General features: G+C 39.4%; 1 protein-coding gene across 1 annotated transcript in view; it reads right to left on the reverse strand.

Moving 5' to 3' along the window:
• FBN1 (fibrillin 1) overlaps nt 1-14317 on the reverse strand; it is a 228157-nt gene that overhangs the window by 91514 nt on the left and 122326 nt on the right. The window contains exons 11-15 of the mRNA XM_045822406.1: nt 11198-11377; nt 10408-10548; nt 8543-8662; nt 5182-5307; nt 2914-3036 (exon numbers count right to left, since the gene is read on the reverse strand). Coding sequence (XP_045678362.1) covers nt 2914-3036; nt 5182-5307; nt 8543-8662; nt 10408-10548; nt 11198-11377 — 690 coding nt within the window. The remainder of the gene's footprint in view (nt 1-2913; nt 3037-5181; nt 5308-8542; nt 8663-10407; nt 10549-11197; nt 11378-14317) is intronic.

Genomic DNA, 14317 nt, shown 5'->3' on the forward strand with positions numbered 1-14317 from the left:
ATATGGACAACAGTATAGAGATTGCTGGGGGTGGGGGAGAGGTTTAAGGGGACTAAATGGTAATGGAAAAAATACAATAAAGATTAAAAAATAAGAATCACAAAGGCAAAAACAGGATTGGAAGAAGTGATGTCTAAAATACAAAGTGTCTTGTGTAATCTTTCACACAGCAAGTTCTTTTCAGGACTGCCGGAAATGGAGCTTGATAATAAATAGCATCTTTGACCTGGCCAGAAAGCCTTTCCATTTCGCATCCAATATCCAGACTGGTGTTCATTCTAGTACCACCCATGCCTTAGCTTTCTGCGACAATTAGCATGGCATTAAGAGACACACAACTAAAGCCTTGGAAACACACCACAGAAAAGGGATAGAAAAGAATATAGATGATTTTGATGACTATTCTTGGCCAGCAACAGCACTAGCAGCAATTGGAACCCAGGAAAGAAAAATCTTTTACAGGTATTACAAACATTTCATAGCATCGTGTGTATACCTAGGTAAGCCTAGTAAAATTCTTTAGTGGAGACATACTAATAATAGTAGAGATGTCCCCCCTTAATATAGGGGAGAAGAAATAGTCCAAAATTGTGTTTCGGAAAATATATAATACTTAGAAGTGAGTCATATTATAACAACTCATTTTATAATATACAAGTAGTATATGAGTATTTACATTCTTTTGACCTTAAAAAGGCAAACTGAGACTGACACACCTCTGCATTTTACTTGTGTTGTTTGGCACAAAATATACACAGACAATCCAAGATTCTGTATACAATTTATATTTTAAAACAGCAGTTATTTTGAATACATGAACTCAGATGGGTTCAGTTATTTGAGTCACCTTTTTGCTCAAGATGAGATCTACAGTAACACAGAGGCAGCGACAACCTGAAAAATAACACGAAGGCATCTTTGCAAAGGACATAGCTGTAACACAGGAAGCACTGCTCAGAGTGCGCAGTCTCAACTTTCAAAAGGTGACCAGATTAGTTAACTACAGAAATTAAATTACTGCCGTTCATTCAGCTTTGAACAGTTGCATCTTTGTGGGCTCAAAACTAAGCACTCATCACTAAGAGAAAAATCTTATCTCATGATGTCAAGAGAGAAACTATGGGAAAGAAGAAATCCTGCATACAACAGATTTTTTTCTGTATTTATTCTTATAACAGTGTGTGTTCCATGTTCTCTATACACCAGAAAAAAAGAGGATATAGGTAAGAACGTGAAGCATTCTCCCCACTCTCTCTCTCTAGCTCTGATTCTTAAGCCAGAATGCTAAAGTCAGAGCAAACTTTCCAAATCGTTAGGCACTTTCAAATGAATGAACAATCTATTTATTGATAAGATACTGCACTGCACTGGTTGCATATAGTTGCAGAATCATCTATGAGATCATAATGTCTTCTGAAACTATTCCATCGGCATTATCTATTGGCCATACTCAAATGCTGAGAGGCTGTGAGCTGGGTCACTAGCAGCCCGTAGGCCTGAAAGCAAACCTAAGCGTGCTCTGTGGTTAACTAAGAGGAATATGGTTTTTGCAAAAGGGCTGCTCACAAAGGGCCTTCACGTTTCCTTCTGTTACTTTGTTTGGAAGCCTAGTTCCAAGTATTCCAGCACCCATTCTCTTTTCATTTCTTTTTCACTTGTGCAGCACTTCATCTGCAAATTTTGGCACTCTGTTATGCTGTCTTACACTGTAGAATAGTTCCACACATTAATCTTGTCTTCCCAGCTATAAGGTTCTCCCTGCACAGGGCTCAGAAGTACAGAAACCAATTTCCTACTTCAAATTTGAAAAACTCTAATGTTTTCTCTTGCTATGAAGACAGACTTACCCAACATTACAAACCAGTGCTATGAAGGTCGTGGAGAATGTAGGGAAATAATCAAGAGCTAAAAGCTCTTTAAGGCCTATAGAAAACTTATATCTTGCCAAAGACTTCATACAAGGCTTTCTTCCATAACTCCTTCACCAAAGCTGTCCACCAGGGACAGCTAGAGAAGAGGTGTCATAGGACTTTATCCAGCTTTCACAATCTTGAAGAATTTAGCGCTCTATGCTTCTGCATCTGAACCTATGGGCTTTGCGTGCAGCATTTTAGCAGATATCCTGAACCTGTTTTGAGTATGAGGTTCCTCAAGAAGTCCAGTTCCAACTCATATCATGAACCCAAATTCAATAACCACTCATCCCTGATTACAAAAGGCAAGAGACACTAAGCACAAATTGATCTGCAATGAGTTTTCCTAGGACCCCGATATCCAAAAGCACAAATAAAGATCTTTACTTTTGCTTCAATACCTAGAGCAGTGAGATTACTCCCAAAGCTACCAAGTTAAACAGTGGCTCTCGGTTCATTTATTTCTCCTGCTTAATACTGTTTCCCTTTTGCTTCTGTGACTTGATAAAGCCTAAGTAAATTGCCCATTAAAATTTTTCTGTTCCTTAAAATATCTGGAGGCGATTATGAAGAAGAGATCACTACAACGAGTCTCTGTTATTTTGTGCAGGTAAAGATGGAAGAGGAGGCAAATGGCAGCCATCAAGAAGCCTCACTGCCATTATCCCCAACTGCAAGGGAAAGGCAGAACTCAGCTTATTTAAAAAGGCACTGTCTCATCTGTTGTTGGCAGTCTGGCTTCTCATTCCTTTGCTATGTAGCCTTTCAGCCTCCTTTGAGAAGACCCCAAACACTCTTTCTGAAATAAGAACAGCCTCTGGGCATAAACCATAGGTCTCTGGATGGCTGGACCTCAGAAGGTATTCCAGTCAGATTTCCTAAACCAGAATTAGGTGTAGTTTAAACGAGGAGACTCAGTAAGGAAAAATGATGCCTCTAAGTAAGCAGAGAAGAGGAAAGAGCAGCAGAAGAATATGATACAGAGTTCCATGGCACGAACCTTTGCAGTAACGCCCATCTGATGCCAGCTGAAATCCAGGTTTGCAAATACACTTAAAACTGCCATCTTCATTGATACACATCCCATTAAGGCACATGTTCCTTATGCTGCATTCATCCATATCTGAAAAATGCAAAACATACATTTTCTTACAACTGGAAGAGTAAGCTTACCAAGGAAGCCAACTAGATGAATATAATTTTGTTTCTTTCCATTTCTTCCTTTTTCTGTTATTACAGTCTAAGTCAAATCACCATTCATAGTATAGCACACAAGGAGAACAGGGGCCTTGGGGAACATGTACCTCAGGTTCTCAAGTTGTGACAGGTGCACACAAACTATAAGGCTAAATTTATTTCATGACATATATATAGCACACATATATAACATGTATACATGTGTAGGACAGGGATCCAAAAAACTCCAGAATTTGTGTATTTATTCTTACATGTTGAAACTAAAGTCACCTTCAAAGTATTCTCCCTTTGATGCAACATTCAAACACCTATCAAGACTTTTTTCCCACTGCTCAAAGCAGTTTTCGAACTCATTTATTTTGATGCCTTTTAGTGCTTCTTCTGTTTGTTGTTTCATCTCTTCTATATCAGCAAAATGTTTCCCTTTGAGGACTTTGTCCATTCATGGAAACAAAAAAAAATCACTTGGGGTGAGATTGGGTGAATGGGGAGGGTGGGGCATGGGGTTCATGCCATTTTTTGGTCAAAAACTGCTGAACACTCAGTGCAGTGTGGGCAGGTGCACTTATAAATCACCCATCATGAAATGGGCAAAAGTGTTGAAAGCATCTTAACAAAATTCACTGAAGCTGAATGTGGCCTCTCACAACAACGCCAGCTGGTACACTGACGCAGATGGGTTCCTAGAACACTCACCTGGCGGGGAGGAAGCCTGTACTACAAGGGGTCTGCCCTCCAGAAGACAATGCCAGTCTTTTGGGTGTCCCCCCTTGTATATGAAATTCATATATAATTTTTGTAATTATTACCTACATATATATGAAAGGCAACCCAATAGAAGCTACCAGTACTCTCTTAAGAAACAGTAGTTAACATACTGAACAGTGTACTAACAGCCTAATGGTTATATTTATTTCACAGATCCAAATTATTTCTAATATACTGAAAATAAAAACAAAATCAAAACTAAAAGTGATTGAGTTAGAAATGTACTCAGACTGCTTCCCAACTCTTAAAAAGGGGGAAACCAGAGAACAAGAGGACATCTTGTAGTCTGAAGCAATTTCAAATAGGGTAGGAAAATGTATGTTTAAAATTTAAGACTTACCTATGGATTATAGCTATGTCAACTAACTTTTAGGATCCTTTGACCATAGGAATATTTCTTTAAATTCATCAATGTGTTATTTATTTAATGTTAAAGCTGCCTTAGGAGGCACTTGATCTTCTAGACATGGTGTGTTTTCACTTACAGGCTTTTAGTCAGACCAATGTAATTTATGATTTTTTTAACAGGATTCTATCCCAACCGAGAATTTTGGCATTGAGTCTTTGAATTGAATCACTGAGATAATATTCTGCCAAAAATGTTTCTAAGAACAATTTTGAAATTCTTTTAATGTATGAATAGATTCTTGGGATCTTTCCCAAAGACATTGGGAAAGATAAGGGCCATTCTTCATTTTTTGCTGAAGGTCTAAGAAGTGGAAACTCATCAATAATTGTCGTAGTTTCAATTTAGGAAAAAATGACAAGGGGAAAAAGACAAAATATTTGAAACAGCCCAATCCAAAATGAGGTGATTAATTTAAGAGGAAGCAGAAAAGTATGGCTACTCTCTGTAGTCAAAATTTCTCTCAATCAAATTTTACATTTTCAGATACCCATTAGTAGTATTTATTACTAAGCAGACACTTTAAACGAAAGGGTCATATATGACTAAAGAGTAAATGGGATTAAGTGTGTCCTTTTTTAAAAAAATGTACAAATTCTGATTGTATAAAATTAGAAAGTAATGATTTATGCCACCAAAATGTCATCATCACCAGGGATCTTTAAATGGAAAGCTCTCTTCATAGATTTAAAATGTATTTGGCCCACAGAAATGTGAATTAAAGGCATGAATATTGCTGAAAATTATGCTCATCTCCCAGAAAACAATTGTGAATATATGTGATACTGATCTTTCACTCAGTGTTTGAGTTGGTCTTGTTGAAGACTTCTGACACTGCACTGCACTGAAGAAGGGAAATCATAGGGTCATAGGCTTATCATCATCCGCCTGTGTTACCTTCACAGTTCTTCCCGTCTCGTGTAACGTGAAAGCCCGCATTGCACACACAATGGAAACTGCCATCTGTGTTGATGCAACGTCCGTTATTGCAGATACGGCCATTCTGCAAACATTCGTCAATGTCTAAAACCAGAGTTCAAACAGAAGAAATAGTTTTAGTTAGGGGATTAAGAATTAGTTTGTTTCTCCCTCCCTCCATCTCCCAATCCATGATCTTAATCTTTGTTTTTAATTACAAAATAGCATTGTTCAAACACAAAGTTGGTATCAAATAATGTGAGAATTATTATTATTAATTAGTGTTTGAATGACATGTGGCAGAAGAAAAGGGCTAACATAATAACATTCAATCAAACTCTAATTTCTAATAAGATTCCTTAAACCTTAATTCTGTAAACAAAATAGATTTGTCTTCACTATTTTCCTAGCTGAGTTAATGAGCCAGTATACACCACTAGTCAGGGTGGACTTCGGCTGGCATCTTTCAATACAGGGTAGGACAAACTAGGCTTATAGTTGTTCACATGGGAAATAATACAATAATTAATAAACTGTTTCCTGTACTCAGAACTTTAAACCTACTTTTGCCACACCCTGTACATGATCAAAAAGGCAGATCTTACAGCTATATAGAGTAAGAAAACAGAAATGCTATTTAAAATATTTAATTTTGTCTGAAAACCATCAATCATATGACTGAAATACCTTCCTGATGGCAGTTCTGGTCCAAGTACAGTTTTATTATTTGTTTATTCTTAGTAGCCTTTATAACTTTATGAGTAGTCTATCTACCAAACAAAATATTGGTACTGTAGGGCATTTCCTTTTTTTTTCTATTGTATTAACTATTATGCCAAAGTAAACAACCAAGCTAGATATAGAAGTGTTAATAACTTGAATGACCTTTATATCTGAGTTTTCATTTAAAGATTAATCATCAACCTAAACTGGACAACATGGTGTCCCGGATTATCTGTTCGCCTTGGTTTCCAGGCCAGATACCTGGATGAACATCAGAGAGGATGAACGCAAACTGCCTTGTCTACATAGCACACAGTCTTTGCCAGCACTTCACTCCCCAGAAGACAGAGACTGCGGACCTGTGTGGAAACAGATGGGAGCAGACCCACCTATGCAAAGCTGAGACCACCTGTGCCTGATTATGAGAGCTCTAAACTTCCTCTGGAAGACAAGAATGTGCCCTCATGGGAGAGCGGTTACTCGGACTGTCTACCCTGCGTCTGCACGGTGTCTTGTGGTTGACCCTCGGGCGCACTTTCTTTCTGGGCAGGCCAGCAGCGGTTTCCACACGAGTCATTGGACTAGCTGAGGCAGTCTGGGCTTCTCTTCTGTCTGATCTCCGTGCCAACAACCTAAGAGCTTTTTCTCTTTCATTTATTTCTTAATCCTTGCTAAAATCTAACTTGCTGCACACTCCAAAAAAAATAGGAAAACTCACATATTCTTGAGAAGACTTTTTTTTTTTTAGGATTCTATAATCTTTTGAGCCCTGAGAATAAAATAAAGAGGATAAAGAGTTCAGCGTTTTTTCTCCTAACTAATTTCAGAATCTCATCAGGCTCCCTGCTGGTTTACAAGATGAATGAAAAGCTTGCCATTCAAAGTTCTCCTCTGCCCTTCCAGCTGTCTCTTCCAGCCGCCTCTATTCAGCCCATCATGTGCCTGACAGTTAAGCACACAGCCTTTCTGACCAACCTGTGGCAAGTTTCATCTACCCCAAAATGTGAGCAAGTTATCAACATTTTATGCTTGTGATGAGCTTAGCACTAGCTTCTTTAAGAAGACGGCGTTGGTGGCTTTTAGGTATTCCTCAGCCTCAGGCTAATGACAACAATATCCATCTACACTGCCTGGCCCACACCCTAGCCGAGTGCTCTCCATAATGTCTTCAAATGGCTCATTCAGTAGTGCAGTCTTCTGAAACACTGGCTTCAGTTTATTTTCTACTATTGCAAAAATGTCTAGTACACTGTATGTGCTAATTATTTTAAACAATAGTTCTAAAATCAGATAAATATTCAAACTATCCAATTTACAATTTAGTAGGTAGGCCATTAATAGAAATATTAGCAGATTGAAATGACACACTCCAGTTTTTTCTGCTCAAAACTGCCACTTCCAAGTAGTGTACTAAAATACACCGATGGGAAAAAAAGTCTCTAAGTCAGAACCAAATTTAAAGATTTTGAAAGGAGTCACTGATAAAAATAAAACTTCTGTATATCTTCAACTCAAAAGAGCTTTTGCTAAAAGAGGCCATAAAATTAACTCATTAATGGCTTACAAATTTTAAGTCATACAAACTTCTGATCTTTCCTTGTATTTAATTTTTTTTTCATCCTCACCTGAGGACATGCTTACTGATTTTATGGAGAGGGGAAGGGGAGGAGAAAGAGAGGGAGAGAAACGTTGATGTGAGAGAGATACATTGATTTGTTGCCTTACATATGCATCCCAGGACCGAACCTGCAACTCGGGGAATCAAACCAGCCACCTTTTAGTTTACAGGACAATGCTCCAACCAACTGAGCCACATCAGCCAGGGCTCTTGTATTTAATTTTAACAAGGAGTTTTCTTTCTATTATCTGACTTTATAGGATCAATGCTACAGCTCATTTGTGCCAAATTTATAAAGATATAGATGTTGGATTTCCCTGAGGGTGCGAAATACATCTTACTTATTTCTGTTCCCGGAACTTGGTACATCACAGTCATTCAATAAAAAGCATATTGGGTGACTTAGTAAATTAATTAATAAACAAACACGAAGGGAAATTTGTATGAGGAAACATTTATAACAGTGCTTCAAACTCTTTAATGTGCATATGGGTCCCTGAAGGGTCTTGTTAAATGCTGGTTCTGCTCCAACAGGTCTGGGGTGGGACCTGACATTCTGCATTTCCCACCAGAAAACAGGCGATGTAGCTGCTGACCACACTAGTGAGCAGCCAGGACTTAGAGACCACCTCCTCATCCTTTAACCGCACCCAACTTCACCTGAAACTTGCCTCGGTTTCTATGTCAATAAAAGAAAACCCAGTTCCCTAACTGTCAGATTTAAAATTTAACAGATGATAATGATGAAGCCAAAAGGTAGTGAAAATAGGACATTCCTGCAGGCACGGAAGCATCTTTTAAAATAATCTGAATGCTCAACAGATTTTACGACATCACCCTTTGAAGTAACAATATTCCAAGTAACTTTGGAATTAAGTGCAAAAGTCAGTGTGGCCATATTAGCCTCTCCTGACAAAGGTTATTGAAACTCCATTGAGCTCCTTCAAAGCAAGTCACCTACTCCGCTTATATGCCCCCTGTTCCAAGCGAGGACCATACCTCGGCACTCCGTCCGGGTGAGCGTGCTCTGGTAGCCAACTCGGCACTGACAGGTGTAGGAGCCCTGGTTGTTAATGCACTCTCCACCAGCACAGGGGTTTTTCTCACATTCATCAACATCTGAAAAACACAGCATGTTTTAGTAAAAAAATTCGCTAGCAATAACTCATAACTCTAAGACCATTTTACTGGTTTCCTGTACATGTTAAAAAACTTTCCCTTTAAGAAGTAAATAGCCAAATGAAAGGATCTCTTTTCTTCCCATTGCAGTGTGTCGTGTCACCAGCCACTTGAAGACTGACTGGTTGAGCAGTTAAAGTATATTATTTCCTTGTGTCATTTTTCAGAGAAAAATGCCAAACACATAGCAGCTCAACATTCCAAGCTAATAAACATTTTATCTTCCTTGAGTCTGGCCCAAAAGAATCAAACAGACTAACACTTGAAAAGTAGCTTCTGGTTAGGATTCTGAGCATCTCTTTAAGTTTGATTTTTCAGTTAAAACAAAAAGAAGTTTAACCACATCTCAGCATCACCTGCTGAATTCCACTGAAAACATCAGAACAAAACATGAAGCCACAGTCTTGTAAGGGGCAATTCTCACCCACTATGGAGTCTTCTATCACCTACCTCCACCAGGTACCCGGAATAGGCTTCCACTAGTTTTACAGTTATATAGAACTATCTGTTTACTTAGAGGTAAACTGGTTTATATTCCTCTACTTGTAAAGATGAGTAAGCTAATGCTTATAGAAGATAACCTACTTGGCCAAGGCCACATGCTTTAGTGGCAGGGGCAGGTCAGATCTCATTCTCCTGAACCCTGAGCTAGCTCTTCTCTCAGCTCTGGATGACCTCTAAGGTTTGAATGACTCTCCAACATGCTGCTAGGAGGGGCTTTCATGTCATCAGGAAACTACATAGCATGAGAAATCAAGAACTACTTGTTTCTGCCTGATTCATAATTATAGAACTGGAATTTGAAACAGAACTGAGAGAGGAATTTATTTAAAAAAATATTAGATGGCAATTGGACATTCTTATCCAATAAAATGAACTCATGAGACATTTCCTCCCTTCACTTGCTGAAATGCTTTGTCAAATGTTTAAAGTTTCTCTCTTCAAGTTTTGATGACTAACTAGAGAGACTTGGTAAGTTAGCCATTTAAATTAGTAAAGTGTGCAAAGCTTTCATAATTTTGAGAAACTTTTAATGCTTTGTTTTAATGGTTAGGCATTTGGTAAGATGACTTAAGTTGGAGTTCCCAGCAAAGATCTGAATATATTTTACAATAAAAGTAGAAAGTTGCTATGGGAGGTTCAGTAATGGCCCCCCAAACATGTTCATGTCCTCCTAATCCCCAGACCTGTAAACATGCTGTATAGCAAAGGGGAGTTAAGGTTGCAGATGAAATCTGTGTTGCTAACCAGCAGATCTGAGATGGGAAGAGTCCCTGGATCACACAGGTCCACTCATGGTAATCACAAAGGTCCTCAAAAGTGGAGGGGGACTGGAAAAGAGAACCAGGGAGGTAGGGAAAGATCTGAAGATGCTACACTGCTGGCTTTGAAGGTGGCGGGAGAGCCCCCAGACAAGGAATGCACACACTCTAGAAACTGGAAAAGGCAAAGAAATGGATTTTCTCAAGAGCCTCCAAGAGGATCACAGCGCTATAACCCCTTGATTTGAGCCCAGTAAAACCTGTGTTGGACTTCTAACCCTCAGATCTGTAAAACAGTAAATTTGTATTGTTTTATGCGACTAAGTTTGAGGTGATTTGCTGACAGCAGAGTAGAAAACTTATACAGTCAAGGAACAGGACTGCAATAACCTCTTGGTACCAACCTAGTGATCTGTTACTTACCAATGCACTCCCCACGGAGGTCCAGCTGGAAGCCTTTGTTGCACTCACACCGGTAGCTCCCAGGAGTTGGAATGCAGCGCCCATTCTGACAGAGGTAACGGAACAACTGGCAGTAGTCAGTGACGTTGACTGGCAGCACCCCTACAGGAGTAATGTTAGGACACATTAAAATTATTATAACTAGAGCATCTTTCATCTGCACTTAATCTGGTAATAATGGGCGAGATGCTGGGTCATAAAGGAAGGGGGACACTCTTTGAGCAGAGGTATCTGGCTCCAATAAAGCAGACGTCCATTCCTGCCTGCAGAGTTCGCATGTGCGCTGTGGTGTACACAGCCATGCGGCCCCGGCAGTCACCTGCTCTTCTGCCTGCTCCTCCTTATCTCTATCTACACTTCACTGTCAGGATTCCAGGTTGGAGAAATCACATGGGCAATGAGTTATTGGCATTTACTTGCAAAACTGTTTTGTATGATATACAACCCAAAGAATAATTTTATACCTCCAATACAGATTCATCCTGTAAATCAGATTTAAATCTCTCCCAAAACTTGCTCATAGTTGACTAAAAACATCAATAACAAAAGGACATTAATCTCTGGAGAGTATGAAACCTCCCATTTTCCTCTAAGCAACAGGAATATTGAGAAAGTTTTTATACCATTCTTTGTAATCTAAAATTTCATCTAAGATTTGGTAAATTTAATGACTAAAGCAGCATAAACAACAACAAAAAAGGTTAACCTGACTAATACAAGAAAAATTGCTAGATGACTATCCAATTCTTACTTGGTGGCTCCCGAGATGGATACGGATATTCCACTGGTGGTCGAGGGACTGGAATTGGAGGTCCAGGAAGAACGCCAGGAACAACAGGGTGAACTGGAGGAACGGGGCCAATGGGTGGGGGAGGATATACTGGTCTCTCAGGAATTAACATAGGGACAGAGCACAGCTTGTTGAAATCCTCTGGAAAAACACAACACAACAGAACATAGCAGCTGAGCTGTAGCATATGTCATTGATCCATGGAGGTCATCCTTACTTTTCAAAGAAACATTCAAATAACACTGATCTTCAAACTGCATAGGTCAAATGGAGAAAAGGAAAAAAGCCAACTGATTTCATTCCCCCTCCCCCAATACCTACAGCAGCAGCCATACTCGAACAATAATTCAAAACCCAAAACAAACTCCCCAGGATGTGTACCAATGCCCCTCCTAAGCCTAGGCAGTCTTTACTTATATCACAATTCATCTCAAGGAACAATACACAAATGTCATTTGCTCCATCTATTCCCACCTGTGAATTCCACAGGACTCTAAGAGTACCCTGAAAAGCCTGGATTTTATTTTATGTGCAATGGAAAGCCACTGGAGGTCTTCAGCTGTGTTGAGATGTGATCAGGAGAACATTTTCAGAAGCTCATTCTTGCTAACATGCAGAGAATACACTGAAGGGCTCCAAGGCTGTTGTGGAACCAAGGACAAGATAACAGTAGCTGGACAGGCAGGCCGTGATGGAATTGGACAGAACTGGACAAATGTGAAGCATATTTTTGAGATACATGGGTAGTGCTTAGTGCAGGAGTAATGTCAGAGCGGGGGGAACAGGGAATTAAGAGTGACTTCTAATTTTCTGGTTGAACAACTGGGTAGCTGCTGGCACAGATTACTGAGGAAAGGTACAGTGGGGGCGGGTTTGGTAGGTGGAAGCTAGGTTCCATTTGAATAGACGTTACACAGCATTTGGATGAGAGAGTGTGAAGCCTAGAGAAGAAGTCAGGCTGGAGAGAGGTTTTGGAGTTACCAGTAGAGAGGGTTCTTTCAAGCCATGGGGGTGGATGAGATCATTTCAGAAAGGTGTGGAAAACGAGGAGAAGGGAGGATGGAGACAGAGCCCCGAGCAACACTTATCTGTAAAACACAATGAAGTGATGGTGGAGAGGAGGTTCATGGGGCAAAGAGGGGTTGGGGTTCAGCTGTTGATGATGCGGAATGATCCTCTCAACTAGGACACCCTAGTTGATTCCTATCTTTCAAAATGCTGGGTCTTTATTAGAAGAAATCATCTTTAGATTTGTGACACATTTTTTCCTGGGCTTTCCAAGAGGGGTTTTTAAATGGTACCCAGTTTCCCAGAGATGTATTTACTTAACTAACCTCTTTCATGTTTCTTACAAATACTAATATTTTGTCATAGTTACCTTCTATAAGTAAATTAACAATGTGATTTTTAATGAAGTTTTACTCTTGCCAGAATAATGATAATTTTATTATCACTGTCACACAGAGATTCTCCCATAGATACTTTCTATGTCAGTTTAATCCATTAATGGAAATTAGACCAATATCTTTCATTTCCTTATGGATTGAAATCTTACTTATTCTAGGACACCATAAAATGTCTTAATGAGATGCATTCATAGGGCAACCTTCCACTCTCAGTCTAGCCCTTAAATTGTGTCTTACATTGGCACATAAGAGGCATTCATTGACTATGTTGGATTTAATTGAATATCAATTATTTTAAGGGACTTCCTTTCCTTCTAAGCAATTAGCCTTTTTTTTTTTTTAGTCTTTTAGCATTTATCTAAAAGAAGTTGCATAGCTTATCACAGTATCTGCTAGTTAGGTGGGTATACTGCTTTAAGCATGCCACTAAATTCATCTTGCCCTCTCCAGGAAAGTATATCAGACTGGGTCCTGTACTCTTTCCTACTCTCTCCAGCCTCAAAACTTTCCACTGAGTCCCTTCACATTCAGGATCAGCAACCTGGGGTGAATTTTGTTCCGCTGATGTCCATCTTTCCTATCTCCATTAAACCCAGAGGTAATACTGATTTTATTTTTTAAAAGGTTAAAAGCTGGCCATTCTAAAATATTCCTTCTGTATCATGACTCTCCATAGGAGGCCCAAGCTCTGTACCACTGTTACTAGAACATTTGAGCAAACAAACAAACAAACAAACCTACAAACTAGTTTTCTCCATCAGCCTGCTTTGCCCTGGGCCATTACCAGGTTGTGCACCTTTCCATGGTACACCTGGCTGGAAGAGCAGCTCCCTGCAAAGCTACATGAGGGCGCCAGGGTTTCTGCCCCATGAGTCCTGAAATAGGTCTTCAGGCACCCAAACCTGCTCTAGTGTTCCCTCCCCTCTATTCAAGGCCTCCACATAGGAAGACAAGCACATCAATGCTGCTGATTCCCAAGTTAACATATGTATTTAAAAAGCAATTTTCCTGGTACCCAGGCCATATGTCTCAATCAGGAGTCATGTGTGTCTAAACAACGACCTACTAAGTGGTCCCCCTAGGGAATGAAGGAAGGTGGGTTATATTTTTTAGGCCAGAGACAGTAAGCAAATCAAACAAAATATATGACTTGGTATATGTAAAAATATATTGAAAGATTTTATTGCTTTTTTAACCCACACATATAGTTCTCAGCAATAAACAGAAATTTTATAGTAACATCTGTGAGCAATTATATAACCCCTGATAATGGGAAATGCACATTCTGTGAATAGCATATTCTGAAGTATTTCATTAACTCAGCATTATCCATCCTCACGTTTGTTTTCTCTCCTAAATTTCCCTGATTTAAACACACTTTCCAGGAATTGGATTGAGAAGGAGTTATAACCTCAGTTTTTACTTAGAACTGGTGGGAAAGATGTCACTTGATAAATTGTTCACCTGAATACCTCCTATAAGTGAGATTTCACTCAGTACTGTGGAATTGTTTTAAAAAACACATAAGGAATATGGGACTATAATGATGAATGAGACCTCCTAATAAGACTTATCGACTAGTGAAAACACAATCTGTGAACACACAGCCACGAAGCAGAGCTGATGGGACTCGCGCCACAGCACTGAGGGCAAAGGCAGCACTTCCAGCTCCTTA

This window comes from Phyllostomus hastatus, unplaced genomic scaffold (genome assembly GCF_019186645.2).
Source record: "Phyllostomus hastatus isolate PE091 unplaced genomic scaffold, TTU_PhHast_1.1 phas_scaffold_501, whole genome shotgun sequence".
Lineage (NCBI taxonomy): Eukaryota > Metazoa > Chordata > Mammalia > Chiroptera > Phyllostomidae > Phyllostomus > Phyllostomus hastatus.